The following is a 20,798-nucleotide window of genomic DNA, read 5'->3' on the forward strand; positions in this document are numbered from 1 at the left end:
TATACTTGTTTTCTTGTATTTGAAATCTTTCTACACTTGAGAGTGTAATTTTTTAAACTTAAAGTTTTGAAAGATTTTGATTGATTTGAAATATGTACATTTAGTATTCATATTTTATCAAGCATAAATCTTTTTTTACTCTAATATGTAAATCATGGTTTTCATCGGAGAATTCGGTAATTTAAGCTCTAATTATCAGTGATCGAGAGTTAAATAGTCGTTGATTAGGCTCAAATATAATAAACAAGTTATTGTTATGAGATGTCATCTTAGACGTTCATCAACTCTTTGTATAAATGTTTAAAAATATTTAGAACATGGGCTTAGAATTTAAATTCGAGAATAAAATTTTATAAATCTAGTGTCGGCCATATGGAAGCAAAGCTTTACACACGTGAATGTCACACGTGTGGCCTGCGTATTATGAAGGATCGTAACTCTTTTTTTATGTAAAGCCATGATCTTGTCTCTTAATTGTTTCGTCCAATGGTTGTGACCATTCATTCTCAAAGGACTACACAACTTCTCAACAATTATGAATGGACCACCCTTTGCTCCTCCTCTCTTGTTTAATTCCGACTCTTGAGTTTCTAAGAAGTAATTCTAGATTTTAATTTCTAAGGAATAAACTATTAAATTTGAATTTGTACGAATGAAACGCTTAAATTCAAGAAAAAATTAGACAGGTCATTCATATGTAAGAGTCAATCTTTGAGTTCTTTTTAGAGGTCAAAAAACATCTATTGTTCGTACGGTCTTGTTATTTAGAGTGATCTTATCATAAGACATAAAGTGTCGTATCTAGGGAGAAAATTTCCGTGTTTCATAATAATTTTGTATAGAGCAAATTTGTGTTGAAAAGATGGAGTCAAACTCTAGCCTCCACTTACTTTATTTACAATCTTGTTGTAATGTTTGTTGCAATATACCCTGCAACAACTTATCAAAATTTTTTGTTGGATGCAATAATTGTCTTTACTGGGCAGAGCAAACAAAACGCAGTGCTTGAATTGTTGTACAATTTTAAACATTTAAGTTGCACCGTTACCACCGACTATAACTTTTAATAAAACGACAATCGTTCAGTACTACAATTGGTATCAGAACCCGGGTCACAAGTTTGATTCTCATTGATAATAAGTAATGCAATTATTGATAAAGAGATTGTTTGGTTCAATAATTAGTCTATGTTATACCGAGAATATTTCTATTCCCATTCAAATATCATTAGATCTTGTAGTCCCTCCCATTTTTATGAAAATTGACATATATATTGATGATCCAAGAACTAACATTTAACCACATCATAAAAGAAGAAATTCTCAGCATACAATAATCCCTTCGAAACTTTTTATTTTACCACTCAATTTCAGTAAATTGACAAATTGTATTATCTAAAAATTTAAGGAAAAAAAATGCAGTTATAAATAAACACAACGAACTTCAATATTGTTGGTTAAAGTCCAGTAACATACAATCCAAGTCCCTCACTCATTTTACCCAACTAACATCTGAAAGTACAAATATTCCCAAGAATTACATTCTCTGCTGTCTTATCTCTATATAAAACTTACCAGAACAAGAATCTTATGAAATTAGAGCCACCAGGAAGATCAAAACTGTTCTCCAGCACTCGGGATCACGTCAATTCTTCATTTCTCCATAGTCCAATGAAGTACAACCACGTTGCAGACCTCTCAGGAACCAACACCTGAAAGCATCTCGCCATTTTCGACACCACTTTCGGCATCGTTCAGAGTATCTGGTGGAGGAGACACAGAAACTCTCTGCTCTGCTAAATTTAACCTCAATGGTCGTCCTCCCACCTCCTACAGTTTTCAAGTGAAAAAAGAGCTTAATAAAAGAAAAAGATTCAAAATGAATGATTATAGCACAACTCAAGTGTCTCTTACCACTCCATTCATGTTGTTGAGTGCAGATTCTACTTCTTCTGCAGATGAAAAAGTGATGAACCCAAAGCCTCGGGATCTACCAGAGTCCCTGTCATAGATGACCTTGGCACTTAGGTACCCGGGCTGCGCTTCAAATGCTTCTCGTAAGCCTTGAGATGTCAGATCCCAGCTGAGGTTGCCCGCGTATATTTTGTGGGGGCTGTCCACAAATCCCTGGTAGCTGCTTCTTATCTTTGGAGACAATACTTCCCTCTCACCGCCCCTTGGTACTTCCGGGAAGTTCACCTTTGCCGTCCGACCTCCAATTTGCTGAAAAAAACGACAGTTTTAATTATCTTGTTAGGGGACTCATACCAAAAGTTACACCTGGTGTTAATGGTACAATTTTAGATCTTTTAAACCACATAGCGCTAAACTCACAATAAGTCATACTCAGATTCGCGTTGTCAAAGCCATACAGAAACTCAATTCCGCATAGAAACAAAAATATGATAATAACAAACTTACAGCTCCATCAAACAAACGAATTGCTTCTTTGGCTTCTTCAACGCTACCCATTGTAACAAAGGAAAATCCACGGCTCCTGTCAGTTACCCTGTCATAGACAATCTTTATAAAAATAAAAGGTCGGTATCATTATGTGCTGCAAAGAATGGGGAGAAACCAAGCTAATGTCATCAGTAATGTATCGTCCAAAATGAAATAAATGCAAGAAAATAGTTGTGAATCCCTTATTTCTGCATTTTCATTTAGCAAATACAAGAATGCTAGTTTAACAACGATCACTTTCTATATTTAAAAAATCGGATGGAGCAACCGGGGACAGACCCAAGAAGGAAACCACTCAAATGAAAAGATAAGAAAATCAATGTGTAAGTAACTTTTCCAAATTCATTGATGTCAATGATTGTTGCCCACAGCCAAGATGCATTCGTATTTGAACTCTATTTGGTAGATTTGCATTCCTACTGAACTTTATTTGATCTATGTATTTTGATAATTGAGAAGCTTTTGGGATATAATATAAATAAGAGTGTCTGATTGTCAGCTATATGATAAATTGAATATTGTTTCTCGTTGTCGTTACACGGTTCATCCTTCTTCGAGCATTTATTGAATTGATTGATTTGAAGTGTGTACAAAGATGCAGAGAAACCAAGCGAAGATAAAAGGCTAACCTGAACAGAAAATACACGGCCAGCTTCTGCAAATATTTCAGACAACTGTTTCGACGTCATTGAGAACGGCAAGTTGCCCACATACAGCCTGCCCGCTTCAGCAGATTGACGCTGCACATTTTCTTCCTCTACGGAAACTGTTTCCTGAGCAATGCCCTCTTCTTCTTGGCTCAATTCAACGCCATCGAACGCTGTGGAAGAGAAAGAGCGAGAGAGGGACGAAAATGGATAGTGATTCGGATAATTACTGAACTTTGCGGTTGTCTTTACGATGATGGGTTTTGGTTTGTATGACAAGAAATGAAGAGAACTATGGTCTGGGGAGGTGGAAGGCAGAGGATGATAGGAAACGCCGATGGCCACGGCGGCAGCCGCCATTGAAAGAGGGGAAGACGCTGACATGCTGTGGTGATGATTGGAGTGGGACTTGCTGGGGGTGAACACGGGAGGATAAGGCTGATTGAATATTATTTTCAATGTGGTCCCAATAATTAAATATCTTTTACTCCATGTTCAGTAAAAATATCTTACAATGTGCTGAGAAATTAATATATTATATGACAATTATAAGTGATTTCATTATTTCATTTTTCAATTATGATCTTGTTCGAATTTTATATGAAACAATATCATCAATCCGTTATGTAGAGACCCGACTGGCAATCAGTTTAATTCTGAAAGATAGTATCACCAATAAACAAATAGTTCAATTTTGGCTATATTTCTCTTATTAAACTAGTTCTGAATAGTCGTGGATGAAACTGTTTTGATCTTGTAGGATATCAAATTGAACCGAATTAGAATTATTACTTTATCTGAAACCGAAATCGAATTGATTCTGATTTAAACATGTAAGGTGAATAAATTATTTAAATTTTTTTCAACCATTGTTTACATTAAAAAGTTATTTATAAAAACAAAATAATTAAAATTGAATATATTGTCAGATCGGATTCAAACTCACTGATTAAAATAGTTCTTGATCAGTTTTCAAGCAACCCGGTTTGATTTCAACATTAATATCGGATTCAATTAAAATTTGGATTGAGCATGACTAAATTGGATCGAAGTCTGACCAGTTCGAGTTGATCCAATACGATTAAAGATGACAATTGATTGGGTTCAATATTTATTTATTTATATATCATTTATGACTTCATAAAATTATGTTGGTTGATGTTATAATGGTGTTCCAATTACGCGTATAGTTTCTGGAAGTATGTTAAAAATGGGACTAATAAGTCCTAGGAGATCGTAAAATGTAGAGGAAATACTCAAAAGACGGACCGAAATTTTCTAGGCAGGAAGGGCCCGTCACCATGTTTGGAAAATCAAGAAAGGAATTTGCACGATTTATGAAGTATGCAAATTCATCTTCTACCCTTTGAACAGTCTGATACTGGAAAAGGAAAAGGAAAAAGAGCAACGGTTTACAGTTTTCCACCACAAATTTCCGAAATTTAGTCTTTGATATTTTAAACATCTGAGTAGAAAATAATACCTTGCAACTCATGGCATCATCGAACAATAAAATTATTTAATATAATGCATTAAATAAAATCTAATCAAAATTCTCAATTTCATTCTTTATTTATCCACCCAAACAAATTTTGTTGGTTATTTGAATCTATGACGATTTAAAAGAGAATTTAACTAAGGACTTGTGTAATAAGCAAACATTTGGTGTATCTTTGAAACAACGAAACTCATGCATTAGCACATTGTGTAAAAAAAAATTTAAACATTTGTCGGTATTCACCCCAGCTACGTTAAGAAACCAAGATCACCAATATTTTGGGAAAAGGAGGGAGGGACACAAATAAAAAAACTACATATATCCAATACAAGCTTATATTTCCACTAGCCAGAGTCTACTCTAATATTAGATTTCTATCCGTTGGTGGTCGACTTGTAGTGAAACTCATCGATAGTTGAATAAACTAGGCCTTCTGATTCCAGAGATTCAATAGCTTCTCTGTAAAGGTAGCAGAAAAGTAAATCATGACTAATGTTTGAAGAGAAAGTAGATAGGAGGAACATGAGCGTGGGATAGTAGTTACAAGAGCTTGTGCTGAGGTATATTGAGTTGTAGAGCAAGTTCGTTGCGGTGGACTCCTTTTTCTCGTGCGCTGCAACGTAGAAAAACTTTAAGATGAAGAATTAATGTATTTTCCAAGTATATGGTCGATGTTGTTAATAGATTTAGACCATCTAATACAAACAACACACAATTTCAATAGAATGTGACCGCAGGATAGATACTGATGTCTGTCACAAGTACTCCATTTTACAACAAATAGAGGCATACACTAATAAGTCACCGTTTGGCGCGAACGAAAAAAACTCTTGTCCTTGCCTCATTCCGCTTTTGGCTTGAGTTCAACATTACTTCGAGTTAAAAATAGATATTTATCAACCTATCTCACGAGCCAAGCAGTGACTAAGAGTAAAGAATGTCAAACACTAGTGGACAAAAGGAAACAGTAAACTCTCAACTAGATATAATAATTTAATGATCATTGTTATATATTATCACGAATAAATCCAATATATATTACACTACAACAAACAGTTATTGGTATAAACCTTAGAACCTGCTAATGGATGCTGGATTCGTAGGAATTTGTATACAGACCAAAAATATATCAAAATGACGATATTCTATTGAGTACAGATATAATCCAGAAACCGCACTGGCCTTGGAATAGTAACATGTTCTAAACTTTACACAGAAATCGCAACAATGAAATACCGAGGTATGATTTCACTATATTAATATAGCATAAGTCTGGCATGAGCATGTTCTGGAATGTAGACATAACATAAACACTAAACAAATTTCAGGAAAGATGCAGAAGAAAACTAAAAAGGCATATGCAGATGAGCCAGCATTCTGTACTACTTACATACAAGATGGCTGCTGTAAATAGTTTAAGATAAGTTTATCAAGGCCCTTAAGTCCATCCATGTTATGTTGTACGGAATACTGAAAAACCCAAAGCATCAACAAACGTGATCAGAAAAGGATAATAATTCAAAATATCATTAAGGCGTCGGTATACTTTACTTGATTTGAAGGGGTAGATTGGTAACCCTTATAAGGGGTATTAGCAGCTGAATTTGATGTGTGACCTGGAACTTGGACAGCATCGTGCAGCTTCTACATAAAAGTACGATCCAACATAAACACATGACTCCCTGTTTCATATATTCTCCTACAATTCTACACTTACCTCGATAGATTTCAATTAACTTACACCATACCTGTAACCTGGTATTTTGGCAGTGTACATATATGCAATCTGCGAAATGGTTTGCAATTTCATTGTAGTCTGTCACAGGCCTGAAAGAAACAGCATGCACAATAACGTATACTGCAAGTATGGAAATGTAAAGATGTAAAAACAGAAAAATGATACCAGCCCACAAAATTTAATTAGTACACTATCAATATAAGAAGTTACCATCAAACAATTCTTTCATTTGTGATTTAGGACAAAGACAATTTCGGGATCAAATAGATATCTGGTCAAAGGAAGTGAAACATGGAGGTAATTAAGATGCACTAAAACAATCGATAATGTGTCTAATTAGCGACAGAAAGATCAGCAATGAAATAGCACGCAATAGCAGATAGCTGTAGATTCATGATATGCAATTTCCACGAGACACTTAACATGGAGTCAGATAATGTATACCAATATGAAATACAAATGCAGGCTCCTAATTTCTTCTGATTGGGGCATGTGGATACAGGTATATGAGCACATGCAGAGAAACAAATATAATTCACAATACATTCATTTCATGCAATGGTCGAGTTTTTAAATAAATGGTGCAGCAAAGATACTCTTCCATACAGATTCAAACAATCCATACCTGACAGAGTAGACCATTAACTGTTTTTTGCCTTGAAATCCCTTCAAGTGACCGTGAACCTTCACATACATGCCATTTCTAATCACAAAGCATGCCAAAACCAAATTAGAAACAGGTACGCGTTATTACAACTCTTAACAAAATATTAAATGAATCTGAAAAGAGTATTACGATAATAGCTCCATCTCCTTGGTATCGACAGCTTCATTTACCCTAAAATGCATGCAGAGAAAAAAGTAATGGAGCACAAAATACCATTTCACCAAGAATTCGTGACAAAACACAAGATTTTCACTACGAAATTAAAATTATGTTTACTTTCAGAAAATCTCGACAATTCTAGTTCACTGAAAATTGAAGAAATGGAGCACACAATACCATCTGTGGCAATCAATGCGACCAGTTCCATCATCGAGCAGAAATGAAACATCAGTTACCCTTTCAGTTTTCTCACATAACATTCCCACCAGTTTTACCTGCGCACAACATAATTTCAAAGCATCATCAATAGATAAGAGTCATAATGAAAGTTATTTAAACATCGATCATATTTATTTAAAATAATCCCCACATTGTTCACATCAACACCATCAATCAGAAAATTCGCTTTGTCATCGGTAGCTTGAAACGCTGCACTTATTTGCTTCACGGTTAAAGGCAGTAACGCCTGTGCTTCACGATTCTGCATAAAACCCCAGAAACAGAACATTAACATATTACTTCTGTATTTTGGCGCTACCCATTAAAAGAGAATAAGAACTGTCAAAAGGAAAACCGAGAACCCTAGAACCTATACCGGCTGCTTAGATTATTAAATTTTTCAATACCTTAAAACCAATTACATAAAACGCAGCTTAGGGCTTTCACGCAAAGCACCGAAAACTAATCAAGTAAGCGTTCTATCAAGTTCCAAACAACGAGATGGATACAATTTTACTGGACTTTATGAGCAAACCTTGGCAGGAGAAAAGGAATGATCCGCAGTTTGAGTGGCCTGAGAAGGCATGAAACCTCCGCCGGAGAAGGCGGCGTTGCCGTCGAATTGGCTGTTTCCATACATCTCTCAGTGGAAAAGTACGGATTCAGATATCTACAGAGACAATTCCACTGCGGATCAAAGATGGAGAACCAGAGGGCTTGCGAAATTCCCGCCCCTGTGAGTACACGAATACGGGTAGGGCCGGAATGCCAATGGACAGGGAAGTTGGATGACATTTAGCCCGTTAGAAGCTCAGCCCCATAAAAAGACCCAATCTGAAACGTCGATATTTTGAACTTTGTCGACCTTTTTATTTATTCATAACTTTCTTGTTAATATTAATATTAATAAATTTAAAAAAAAACACACACACATTTGTTGATCTATATATAGGTCATGCTGGTAAGCAAATATCTTCAAATCTCAATGCTCCTAGTCTGATGGTGGGTCAGGATGCCTTGGATGAAACGGGTATGCAGGTGAACAAAAGGTTATAGGGACGACATATTTGGTTAGTCAAATAGTGGTTAGTAAATGTGGAAAACAAGTAATTACTGGGAAAAAAATTGTTGTGCGTGCATGAATGAATTAATTACATACAATCAGTGGCGGAACCAGGAATTCGATTATACCCGGGCTAGAATTTTAAACTCTAAAATATTTTAATATTTTAAATTGATCTACCCGGGCTAATATCAAATTTATCCAAAATTATAAAAAAAATTACATATAAATTTTTTAAAAATTTTGCCCGGGTGAAAAATGGTGTGGCTCCGCCCTTGCATACAATACCTGAGTATTTATATTGACACAAATAAATAATCATTTTATTGAATAAAAATGTTTTAGAGAATAATTTAATAAAACTCACGGTCTCGAGTTGGTTTGTTGGACACTTGATCTAATAGTAACAACAACATTACATCTTGATTTGACTATTACTCTTCTTCCTTGATTTAGTGCATGACTTATTACTCCGATCTGTTTGAATTTAGCTCTTCTTCTCTTTTAGTACTTGTGCACTGACCAACGATTTGTTCTGCTCTTGTTTCTGATGTGATAAATTAAATATGCTGTTCTTTATCAATGATATTTATTCCTTCTAACTCTCTTTTGCCACTGTTTATGAAGTGTACGTACTAGTTTGTTCTTGATCTGATGTAATGTTTGATATTTTTATTGAATGATCTTGTTGGTCTTTGTTCGAGTCTTTCTTTGTCTTCATCACATATGTTAGTCATTGTAATTTAAATGTAGTCAATATTCAAAACTTAGCTTATTATATTTTTATCTCACAATTTTACTATTAATGAATTGGTATCAGTTTTACACAGTGCTCAAATTAAAAAAGAAAAAGAAAATACAAAAATATAAAATAAATAAATTTGAAACTTTACAACAATCTCATTTTTTGCAATCTTCCGACTCTCCATTCATTCATATCCTATTATTTAGTAACCGCCTTTGGAGTGACGAGGTCTAAGATTAAAATTGTTCTCAAACCCATTATTAATGCCCAAATCAGGAATGAGAGAATCCTCGGGTCGGATCAAGTGTGATTGGTGGTGAAGATGAGGTTGCATGGATTCCGAGATGGGTGTTTGGGTATGGTAGACGGCAGGCGTAGGCGGAATTGGGTGAGGCCGCTGCTTGCTGGGTCTATTTCTGCTAAATATTCTGGTCAACATACTGGGCGGGGGAGCTTCCATTGAATGTTGACCTTCAGTGTTCTGCCAATAATAGTCGTGATAGAATTTTAATTGGCGTGGCAATAGTAAAAAATAATCATGGTAAATTATAAGGTAAAAATAAATTGAAATGAGTAGTTGACAACTAAATATTTCCAAACTATATATATATAGCCATAATCATTTTTTAAATGAAAAAACAATCGAAACATGTTACTTACATTAACACCTATATATATAGTTTATAAAAAATTATGTATCACTAATTATGTTTGTTTTTATGAATACGTATTTTCGGTTCTAATCCTGCACTCTTGTGCTTAGGTTCTAATTAAGTCGAAGCAAATTGTTCCGTCTCAAATTCAATTTAATAAAATAAAAATATATTTTAATAATTATTCTAGAATTAAAATGGAAAATATATATACCTGAAAAGTGGATTCTGTGATCTTTGCAGACTGGGAAGCTGTGACAAACTGAAAAAACTGAAGAATCTTGGTGGAACTCAACTCAGTGCAATTCTGCCAGAAATAAATCGCCAAGTTCCACGCCCTCTCTCTAAATTCCCATAAGCTTCTTTCAATATCTGTCTCATGCTTGGATACATACGGCCGCAACAAATTCTCGTACACAAATCCAGTGCCCTAAAATATTCAATATTCGACTCAATTTTGTTTTAAATCAATATTGAAGATATGTTTAACTAAACCCTTTAAGTTTTTAAAATTCAAATCTGATATAGAAAAAGACTCTGTCACGATCCTCGTAGTAACACAAAACTTTGAAACTTCTGTATGACTAAATTACGCAATCAAATTTACCTTTGTGTTTGGATACCACAAGAAGATGAAGAGAGCCAGCTTCACCTCGCCATACATAGGCAACCTGTGGAAGAATTTAATTTTTTTGTAAAAAAAAAACTTGAAAATTAATTAATGAACTCGGAGAAAAATATTAGATGAGTCGATCGAATGGTATAGAGAGACAACTGTTGACATACCATGAAATAAATGTATCGCCAATTCTTTCAAGAATGGTTAGCACTGCGATAATAATCCTGCAAAAACAATAATCACTAATTTGATAAATGGGTCGAATCAAGAAATATAAAAAAATAATAAGATAAAACAAGCGATTTTAAACAATAATAAAATTTGATAAATATATATTTATTGGTTAAAAATATAATTACTTATAGAGAACAAATTCGAATCTTATAATTTATTACAGACGACATGTTCTACATGGTATAGAAAATTTATTGCACTAAAAAATATTAATCACACCCCAAGAAAAAAAAATTAAAACAGTCTTTTTCATATAAAATATATAATAATGTTTTGTTCGCCTAAAAGCTACGTCAATGTCTAATAATAATAACACTAAAAGCAAGTCATTGTTTAATAGTTAATACTAACTTGACCGATACAAACTTTTTTTGATTAACGTGACCAATATAATTTAAAATATTCAATAAATAAATACATTCTTAAACTCAAAAAAATTGATTGGCTCGATGCTTCCAAACATGCGTGTCAAATTTTGTAAATATTAAAATATTTTTATTATGTATTGACTGACTATTTGGAGATGATTTAATGAATATGTGTGATTTATTTAAAAAAAAAATATTAATGATAATCCACATATATAACTTTTTTAAACCATCCAATATATCTTGATAACAATTCTGGCCAATGATAATTCATAAAACAGTTGCACATTAAATAACTAAATTAACTTCCCCAACAAAGAATTGCTCTAACTAACTATAAATAATCTTATGAAAAATGAGCACTAAAATTCTTGATTTAATATAAGCTTGCAATTGTTTATAACATCTAACTGAACAAAGAAATCGAAAAAAAGATTGCATAAACACACAGTGATAACAAATTATTTCACTCGTATATTAAATTATTATTTAAATTTTTTTGCCTAAAACATACCAATATTGACACCAAAATCTGAGTTCGTGAATGTCAACTCTGTTCTTCTCCAAAGTTTTGAAACACTGTAAAGCAGGGTAGGCGTATCCAAGAACCAATCTACAAAAATAAGCAATTAAAATAAACTTCTGAGTTTTCTTCACTAAACTTATAATCGTTCACTGAGTCAATATTTGGATTGAAAGGATCACTTACATTAAGGCTGTGGTGACGAATTCTCCGATCATCTTTGATACGTGCAGAAAAACTTTAGCTCTTTTGCTGAAATATACGTATGAAACAATAAAATATGGAGCGAAAACATTTATAATTCGGCGTTATTTTTCGGAAAATATAACTTCGTTTGAGTTAAATTTGTGTTTTGCAAGTAACATAATTCAAGCGTTCAAGAAAATTATACCTTAATGTGTGGAAGGAAGATGAAACTTGTTTTGAGAAGTAAAATATATCCCAGATATTTGAAATGGCAGGAAAATCAAGAGTACAAGTTTGGTAAATTGTAGGTATATATATATATATATATATATATATAAACTTGGAAGAAAGAAGGAAATGAGGAGGTTTCTTGGCAGGGACGTATGTTCAAAATTATTTACGCGTGATACATGGCAGGATTCTTCTATTGGAAGGTTTTCACTTTCTCTGGGAAGGGTGAATCTGTCTTTTTACGTTTCTAATGACGAACTATGTATTAAAATATCGCAATTATGTCATCCAGGCTAAATAAATAAAAATAGTGGGATTAATTGACCTTGGACTTGGTCAAATGATATGAAAAGTCTGGTTCAATTTTGAGGTTTAGACATAAATATTGTTAATATAATCCCCTCTTCCAGAAACCAGAGTCCATGTTGGATTTTTACCCGATTTATAAACGAACAATTATACATTGTATAAAAGGTGGAAATTATAAATTTGGTCATATATATTTATGTTTTTTATGGTTTTAATCATCTATCACGTCGAATTAAAGTTTTAATGTATTATTTTTTTTTGTTGCAATTTTGGGTTTTTTTTTACGTGAGGTTGTCTGATACCTACGTGGCTTATATGTGTATTGTTACATCAACACTCTTTTAATAAAGAATTAAAATTGCAAAAAAAATTGAAATATATATGATTGGAATCAATTTTAACAATATGGAAAAACAAAATTCCAGAAAACTAATGTATATAATGTGATGTCTCATATTTTTCCTAGTCTTGTTTCTTGACCTTAGTGCAAAAAAATTAAATAAAAATTAAACATAATGTACCGCAACTTACATATCAATGTCAGACATATATAATAAAAAAATAATAATTTTTTTATTATAATCTGGAAAACTCATAAATTCAAGACACAACATAATTAGAGTCTTTCATCAATACACATGGACATGGTCAAACATGCCTAGAAAATATATAACATAGGACACACCTTAAACCATAAGATACACAAAAAAAACGACTCAATTATAGATCAATGTCATCAAGTTCGTGTTAAAGTAGGTGTCCTATAAACCAAATATTGGTTAGAGCTTTTATTAACTATTTGTAAAACAATTTTTATTATGATATAATTTACATTCTATTGGCAAAACCTTTATATGTTAACTCTGTATAGATGACGACTTTGAACATATTTCATTATATAAACCGTGTTCCAAAAAGCGTAGTCTAAGTGGTGGGAAACCACTGCCTCGACTTTTGGATAGAGGCATCACCGAATTACTCGGATGTCGTCTTGACTCTTGACGGATCTCTTTTTTTTTTTGTAAAAAAAAAAAACTTGAATTCTCTGACACCATCGACAATGTGAAGTCCGAGATCCAGGACAACGAAGGCATTCCTCGGACCAAGAGCGCCTCATCTTCGCCACGAAGCAGCTCGAGGATGGCCGCACCCTCGCCGACTACAAAATCCAGAAGGATTTTGCGCTCTACCTTGTCATCCACCTATGCAGTGGTGCCAAGAAGCCCAAGAAAAAGACCTACACAAAGCCCAAGAAGAAAAAGGTTATGATTGTCGTACTCCAGTTCTACAAAATGGATGATTGTCGTACTCCAGTTCTAAGAAGTAAAAGCGTATTTTATTATTTTTGTAGTATAATAAAAAGCAATATGTTATAATTAAAATAAATATGACATAAATAGGACTTTTATACACAAATATTCAAACACGTGCATTTTGTTGGGGAATTACACCCCCGAAACGATGCCGACCACGATGATAATAGTACCCAAAAACTTGCGGAATAAAATAACCAACAAGAACACAAAGATTTACGTGGTTCACCCAATATAGGCTACGTCCACGGAGCACTGCAACTTTTATAACCGGAAGAAATATTACAACAAGTGTATACACCAATACACTCAATATTTCTCACACTCCCAACCCGAGTATACCGAGAAAATAATTTCTCTAACTCACACAAGAGAATTCCCGCACTCAAGAAAAAAATACACTCTTTTTTTTCTATGCACTCTCTATTTATCAAAGCTAAAAAGCTTTTGATTTTGGGATACAATAACTGAAGGAATTGAGCTCTATTTATAACTAATTCTCTCCAGCAACTTTATCAACACAACCGATGTGGGATTGAGAAACCAAGTTTTAATATTATATTTGTGTGGGCCCCTCCACTTGCCTAACACATTTTTATAAAGTTTCAATATTTTTTTTTGTAATTTCTATTTCTTATTTTCAACAAAAATGCAATTTACCACCTCGGAACATTTCATGTCCATTGACCACATCGTATATTCTTACATTGAATATGTCACGTACACATTTCACAATTTTTTATTAATTATTATTTTTATTTATTTAATTAAAAATTCGATACATAATTTTTGTCAAAAATTTATATTTATGTTCGATAAATATATGGTATGGTAAAATACAACACGTGATTATTTTTAGATATGATATGATGCTCACTAACCTATCTGTCTATTTTTTTTTAAAAAAAAAAATTAGAACCTATCTGTCTATTTTCTGTTAGGCATGGTCAGCTTCGAATGCAATAATTATTTCAACCGTTATTTATTATTAATATTGGGAAAAAATATATAATTATTTTAGCTCTAATCGATATATTTAATTATAGAATCATATAATTAGATCGATCTTTAAAAAAACTTAGACTAAATGAGATTAGACGTTTTGAATAAAAGTGGAAAAACAATCAAAGAGAGAGTCGATCATACGAAGCACGCATCATGAGGAAATTAAAAGGCGCAGGCTTAACTCTAATATTTTTTGATAAAATAAAATGTTCACATTTTCAGAGTGTTCTAGACAATTAGAAATTCTTCTATTAAACCTGGGGCGAATTTATTTTCCCTCAACATAAAATATATATTCTTTTAGTCTTAAATTATTATGCTTATATAAATTTTACTAAATAAAAGTATCTAATTTATTATCTATATTTATCAATTTAGTTATAATAATCTAACACATAATATCTACAAGTACATCAGATAAAATCTTAATAATAATTTCTATCGTAGTTAAATTTGATTATAAATTTTGACTAATAATATGTAACAATTTAGTTATTAATAAAATTTCATGTATATATATAATTTAATAAAACGTTCATATACGAAAAATATATATTAAATACACATATTCATTTAAATATATTTATGTTTTTAATTCTATAAAAAAATATTTATGTTTATATATTTTTTTTTGAGGAAATGTGTATGTTTATAATATTTGATCTCGATAATTCATAACGCTGTATATTTCACGCGAACCTTGAATCAGAGTCAGCCATGGAGGTAATTCCTACGGTACAAAGTTAAAAATATCTCAATTTTTAATTTAATTTTTGGCTAAATCATAGAGTACACTGGCAATTATAAAATGTCAGTTTTTGTCATTGAGTGCTCGTGACAGTGGATTTAATGGGATTTAATTATACTTTCTCAGACGTATAATAATTGTTTTCATGTGGGGATTAGATTCAAATTATATATGTATATATATACATATATAATAACTGCAGCTTCTGACAAAGAGAAGCTTCGTAATCTTAATTATTACACATAAACCTAACATACACACAGAGAGATTTATATATATATATATATATAAAATAGTCAACAGATCTGATATTTCTTAAATTAATGATCCCAAGAAAATCGCACCTAGTTTAGAATTTCGACGCCTAAATTGACAGCTTTTCATATAATTTGTAATCCCGCCCTCTAAATTTTGTAATTGTGAACGTGTTTCGATCTATCCTATATTTAATATCAAGAGACATTTTGTTAATTTCTAAAGTATATTATATTTTCTGAAATCATTGAAGTTAAAAAATAAGTATTATTTAATTTAAACTCATAAAATTTGTTATTAATTTTTCAATTTTCAAAATTTTAATTGTATCGTGAACTAGATTAAAATGTTCAAAGTTAAAATCACCTCTTTAAATATATTTCATGTCAATTAATCTATTAGATAGATTTTATTCAACAATTAAAATTAATTTATATTTATTATAATTATATTATATAAAATATTCCGGAAACTTTCACTTACATATGTTAGTTTCTAGCACTGAAGAGAAGCTCATCAAGAAAGTGGTGAGACAATTAATGACACAATGAAAATAATGAGAAGTTGAGGTAATTCTTGCAAGCTCACAACTCACTACAAAAAAATACTATTACAGAAGTTATTTTTTTCAATTGTAAGAGCAGTTTTTAATCGCTTCATCATTTGTACCACCGGTTGCAAAATCGCTCATCTTATTGATGCCCTTATATTTTATAGAAGCGGTTTTTTCAACCGGTGGTACACGTTGAAGAACCGCTTCTATTGTTTATTTTAGGTGCGGTTTGATAATGCTCGTACTCATCACGCATATTTTCAACATTTTCGAACCGTTTTTGTAATTGTGTATTTAAGAACCGTTTCAAAGAGTTCAAAAAAACGTGAAGTGTAAGAACAGTCTTACACTCGCTCAAATGCTCTGCAACTTTGCAAAATATCATCGCTATAGTTTCCAGTATTTTCCAGCTTTTCATAATATCATCGTATAAGTTTGTCAATCATTTTCCGGTGTTGTTTTCAATCGATCAAATCATTTGTTTTATTTTAATATATTAGTTTAGAAAACTATAACTGATTGTTGAATTTAATTTGAATTTCACATATTTTATTAATTAGAAGATAGTTTTTTTTATAATGCTTTTCATTTAATTGGATAAATTGCACTTACACGTCCACATTTCCAAATTTGGAGTAAACAGAAATTAATCAGAACCACCCTTCAATTTGTACGAAAAACAATGTAAAAATAATATTACTTCCCTCAATTTTCTTACACACAGATACATGAAAGGGTCCCTCAAAGCTCACGTGAAGAATATAAGCATCACCACATGCACTCTCCAAGTTCAATGCTTTGCAATAACTTTCTACCCTTTCCACAAACTCTCACAAAAACACAGTGAAAAAAGCCTCCATTCCTCCGAATTCCACAATGTCCACCCCCAAGAAAAAGCACATCAACCTCAACACTGTGAGCGTCAACCTCGGCTGCAGCAGCAGCTGCAGAGGGCTGAAATTATCCTCCCTCTTCCATCCACGGCCACGGCGTCGCCTCGCAAAATACCCCGGCCACCACCATTCCACCTCCTCCAGCTCTTGGGACTCCACCACCACCACCTTCTCCTCCGAAGACACTGACTCGGACATCAAGAGCCTGAAGGCTGTCCAGGGATTCGGGAGAATCGGCGGCGAGAGCGTGGCGGTAGAGAAAGACTCCGACGACCCTTACCTCGATTTCCGACAGTCCATGCTGCAAATGATCCTGGAGAAACAGATTTACTCCAGAGATGATCTGAAGGAGCTGCTTAACTGTTTCCTGCAGCTGAATTCACCCTACTATCACGGGATTATTGTCAGAGCTTTCACAGAGATCTGGAATGGGGCGTACTCATCGGCTAATTATGGCGGCAGTGGCGGTGGCGGTGGCGGTGGCTCCCCTAACATGCACGGCATGTGGATGTATCAGGATAATTAATGACTGCTGCTAGTGATTATCGACTAACTCTGTCTAAATTGTTACATGATGTTAATTAATTCGCCAGCTTTAATTATAGTTAATTACTGTGTTTATCCTGATGTTTAGCGTTGTATAATTAATTTAGTAGTCGAAGGATTTGATTTTCACAGCCTTTTTTATGACATTCAACTAGTTTCCGTCGTTATTTATCTTCCATTAGTATACGTACATATGGAAGATAAATAAATGCACATTAATGTCTTAAAAAATTCCGTGAAAATTGTAATCTTATATATATCTAGCATGTTGTAACAGACAACTGTATTAATGAGCGAGCGTTGATTCAAATTTTAGTATATGTTATTTGGTTTGAGTTCTCGCATGGGCATTTTCTTGATTTATTCCATTAAATTTTAGAAGATTTTAAGTTCAGTGAATTTATACTACAATTAATACAGTATTATTCAAGTTCAATGAATCATTCTCGAATAGAAAAATTCGTGCTGAATTCGAAAGTGCAAAATAACGAAGCGATAAGTTGTTTGGATAAATTCGTGTATTTAATTCATTCATTAATTACGAAATTGATTAACAAACATATACATGAAAATTATATTATTTAATTCATTCATTAATTACGAAATCGATTAATAAACATATACATGCAAAATAAAATCAAAATCTATGGTCAAATAATCTCTCGGGTGTGGAAAGATAGACGTTGGGATTCGGGGAAAAATTTATTATTTTCTGGAACCCTCACCCTATCCCCACAGTACTGCCATTAACGTAAACAATTTGTCTTCATCCGGCGTAGCCACGTGTCGAGTTCCCATTCGTTTATCCGCTTGATTGTTCTTAATTTCTTGCATGTGAATTGGGACTCTCCTTCACTGTTCTGGAGTTTTTCTAGCAGTTACTTGATTGATGGTTACCTCCCTCCCTCCCCTCCGTCCAATCCCAACTTTGAACATAATGAATATGTATACAATTTATCTAGACGATAACCAAATGTAAAAATAAGAACTTTTAAAATTTTTCGTTTTTCCATTTATTGTTATGTTTTGATTTGATTTTCAGTGTCTTCAATTGTTAAATTTAGTATTAATCTAATACCGGTGTTTTTTATTCACTTTTAATTTTTTTGATTAAAATGATAAAAGATTTCATTTAAATTTTGGAATTTGATGTAATATAAGGGTTAATGGTTGGACATAAGGTTAAAAGACGAACCAGGAAATAGTAAACACAAGGTTCGAAGTTAATTAAGAGGCATAAATTCATGTTGTAGCCATTCAGCTTGCTTAGCCGAGAGATGGCGTTTAAGGCGTTCATGAGTGATTTTTTTATGAATTTATGTTTCTGAAGTTGTCTTCGAGAAATCCTCTGTTTAATTTCTCTGATATATCTTTTATAATTCTTTTTATGTTTTGTAAAATTGCCATAGATGAACCTTATATTCATTCTTATTCTGGAAATTAAATACCTCTTTTTATTAGTTCAATAATTTGAATATGGTATATAGACATTTTTTTGATTATATATTGATATGACAAGCATATTATTAACATAATTTCATAATGTTGTTAATATAATTGATACGACGTTAATGATACAATGAAAAAAACTAAAATAAAGAAAAATTAAATATGTTAAGAATTAAAAAATTTATTGTGACACTTTATTATAAGTCAACACGAATGTTCTTTACAATAAAAAAATGTGTAAATTGTGATTTTTATTAGGGGTCGGATCTCTATCAGATAGAGATCCGTCTCGTAACTCTCTTGCTTATTTTTTGTCTTTATAAGAATTCAGAGTCTTTTTTCCTTCCGATCTCATACCCGAAAATTGATGAGACCCGAACATTCACGATTTCTTCGGGTAGGTAAAAAATATCTAAATAAATATTTTTTTTAAGACGCAATGTATAATCCTGGTATCATCAAAATAGTTTTGGGAAAATCCATATAATTCTTTTTCCTACTCACTACCCACTGCCTAGGAGTGCGAATAGCTTTGTGAGAAACTATGTCTGTCTCTATGTGAAAAAAATGGAACACTTCGAGTGCACAACAGAGTCATAAAAGCTAGATTTCGAGAAAACTACAAGAGCACAAATATCAATAAAAACTAAAAACCGCAATAAAAAAAAAGAAATTAATAATGGAAGAAAACAATCTCAAACATCTCCATGACAAGATTTATGCACAAGTTGATAAGATGTTTAATCACAAATCTCTTTTTTCCTCAAAAAAATAACCGAAACAATATAATTTAAAAACAAAAATGAGTAACAAAAAAATCCAAAATTTGCACTTTGTTCATTATTTGATACAAACAATCATCTAATATAAATCTTCACACGATAAAAATACAAAAAGATTAAAAAAAAAAAAAAAAAAAAGNAGAGCGATAAATTGGGGTCGAGAAGTAGGAAAAAGGAATTGATGTCATTCCTTTTTCTTGAAACTAAATATTTAGAAAAAAACCTTTGAATGTATTACAATATAAACTTTCTTTTTATGCTAATGTATTTATTTGAATGAATTATTTAACAATTTAATATAAGTGCTAAAATTTTCATATACGGACTAGCTATTTTTAAATGTGTTAGCTAATTTTTGTATAGGCTTGGCGCAATAATATTATATTTAAAATTATAATCTTCTAGTCCAATGTGGTAATAATATTATTTTTAATTTTTAAAAAAGTTTCGGGTAGGACGGAAATCCCATCTAGAAGATAATATATTCTCGACGGGTATGGGTGGTATACCGTACCGTATCGTACCGAAAATTTTATATCGTATACCGTATAAAAAATTACGATATAAGAAAATTCATACCGATACCGTACCAAAAATTTTGGTATACCGAAAATTTACATGTAACTAGCATACCGATTATACCGAAATTGTACGGTATACCGAGATTNGCGCAATAATATTATATTTAAAATTATAATCTTCTAGTCCAATGTGGTAATAATATTATTTTTAATTTTTAAAAAAGTTTCGGGTAGGACGGAAATCCCATCTAGAAGATAATATATTCTCGACGGGTATGGGTGGTATACCGTACCGTATCGTACCGAAAATTTTATATCGTATACCGTATAAAAAATTACGATATAAGAAAATTCATACCGATACCGTACCAAAAATTTTGGTATACCGAAAATTTACATGTAACTAGCATAC

At 32.4% G+C, this 20,798-nt stretch overlaps 4 protein-coding genes across 5 annotated transcripts; 1 reads left to right on the plus strand and 3 right to left on the minus strand.

The window, feature by feature from the left end:
- Nucleotides 1-1,421: 1,421 nt before the first annotated feature.
- LOC140971541 (33 kDa ribonucleoprotein, chloroplastic) lies at nucleotides 1,422-3,553 on the minus strand. Its single transcript, XM_073433854.1, has 4 exons — nucleotides 3,092-3,553; nucleotides 2,421-2,522; nucleotides 1,914-2,222; nucleotides 1,422-1,829 (listed from the first exon to the last, which is right to left on the minus strand). The coding sequence occupies exons 1-4, from the start codon at nucleotides 3,491-3,493 to the stop codon at nucleotides 1,698-1,700; spliced, it is 945 nt and encodes a 314-aa protein (XP_073289955.1). The 5' UTR covers nucleotides 3,494-3,553; the 3' UTR covers nucleotides 1,422-1,697.
- Nucleotides 3,554-4,843: 1,290 nt separating this feature from the next.
- Nucleotides 4,844-8,175, minus strand: LOC140971542 (replication protein A 32 kDa subunit A-like). 2 transcript variants are annotated; one of them, XM_073433856.1, is made up of 10 exons: nucleotides 7,926-8,175; nucleotides 7,542-7,652; nucleotides 7,349-7,446; nucleotides 7,142-7,183; nucleotides 6,971-7,048; nucleotides 6,356-6,434; nucleotides 6,159-6,251; nucleotides 6,002-6,077; nucleotides 5,152-5,220; nucleotides 4,844-5,066 (listed from the first exon to the last, which is right to left on the minus strand). In XM_073433856.1, coding segments are annotated over exons 1-10 (753 nt in total). In that variant the 5' UTR covers nucleotides 8,031-8,175; the 3' UTR covers nucleotides 4,844-5,064. The 2 variants fall into 2 exon arrangements, with proteins under 2 accessions (XP_073289957.1, XP_073289956.1); XM_073433855.1 differs by having other exon boundaries at nucleotides 5,998-6,077; nucleotides 7,926-8,174.
- A 1,135-nt stretch (nucleotides 8,176-9,310) lies between these two features.
- Nucleotides 9,311-12,144, minus strand: LOC140971543 (putative HVA22-like protein g). The gene is made up of 7 exons (XM_073433857.1): nucleotides 11,987-12,144; nucleotides 11,782-11,847; nucleotides 11,587-11,685; nucleotides 10,638-10,694; nucleotides 10,459-10,522; nucleotides 10,066-10,281; nucleotides 9,311-9,679 (listed from the first exon to the last, which is right to left on the minus strand). Exons 2-7 carry the CDS (start codon nucleotides 11,811-11,813, stop codon nucleotides 9,401-9,403), a joined length of 747 nt encoding a protein of 248 aa, XP_073289958.1. The 5' UTR covers nucleotides 11,814-11,847; nucleotides 11,987-12,144; the 3' UTR covers nucleotides 9,311-9,400.
- A 4,829-nt stretch (nucleotides 12,145-16,973) lies between these two features.
- LOC140961554 (uncharacterized) lies at nucleotides 16,974-17,969 on the plus strand. Its single transcript, XM_073420157.1, has one exon. It carries the CDS (start codon nucleotides 17,072-17,074, stop codon nucleotides 17,612-17,614), a length of 543 nt encoding a protein of 180 aa, XP_073276258.1. The 5' UTR covers nucleotides 16,974-17,071; the 3' UTR covers nucleotides 17,615-17,969.
- The last annotated feature ends 2,829 nt before the right edge of the window (nucleotides 17,970-20,798 follow it).

Source organism: Primulina huaijiensis, chromosome 2, assembly GCF_012295235.1.
Source record: "Primulina huaijiensis isolate GDHJ02 chromosome 2, ASM1229523v2, whole genome shotgun sequence".
Classification (NCBI taxonomy): Eukaryota; Viridiplantae; Streptophyta; class Magnoliopsida; order Lamiales; family Gesneriaceae; genus Primulina; species Primulina huaijiensis.

What these genes read in the sequence shown, in the direction of transcription:
- LOC140961554 (XM_073420157.1), top strand. Translation starts at nt 17,072, where the DNA reads ATGTCCACCCCCAAGAAAAAGCACATCAACCTCAACACTGTGAGCGTC.
- LOC140971543 (XM_073433857.1), bottom strand. Translation starts at nt 11,813, where the DNA reads ATGATCGGAGAATTCGTCACCACAGCCTTAAT. An exon ending in AGATTTTGGTGTCAATATTG is followed by an intron (nt 10,695 to 11,586) that starts GTATGTTTTAGG and finishes TTGTTTTTGCAG; the next exon opens with GATTATTATCGCAGTGCTAA. An exon ending in GGCGATACATTTATTTCATG is followed by an intron (nt 10,523 to 10,637) that starts GTATGTCAACAG and finishes ATTCTTCCACAG; the next exon opens with GTTGCCTATGTATGGCGAGG.
- LOC140971542 (XM_073433855.1), bottom strand. Translation starts at nt 8,030, where the DNA reads ATGTATGGAAACAGCCAATTCGACGGCAACGCCGCCTTCTCCGGCGGA. An exon ending in TTAATGGTCTACTCTGTCAG is followed by an intron (nt 6,435 to 6,970) that starts GTATGGATTGTT and finishes TGTTTCTTTCAG; the next exon opens with GCCTGTGACAGACTACAATG. An exon ending in TTACAGCAGCCATCTTGTAT is followed by an intron (nt 5,221 to 5,997) that starts GTAAGTAGTACA and finishes TCTACGTTGCAG; the next exon opens with CGCACGAGAAAAAGGAGTCC.
- LOC140971541 (XM_073433854.1), bottom strand. Translation starts at nt 3,493, where the DNA reads ATGTCAGCGTCTTCCCCTCTTTCAATGGCGGCTGCCGCCGTGGCCATC. An exon ending in TTCGTTTGTTTGATGGAGCT is followed by an intron (nt 2,223 to 2,420) that starts GTAAGTTTGTTA and finishes CGTTTTTTTCAG; the next exon opens with CAAATTGGAGGTCGGACGGC. An exon ending in TCAACAACATGAATGGAGTG is followed by an intron (nt 1,830 to 1,913) that starts GTAAGAGACACT and finishes TGAAAACTGTAG; the next exon opens with GAGGTGGGAGGACGACCATT.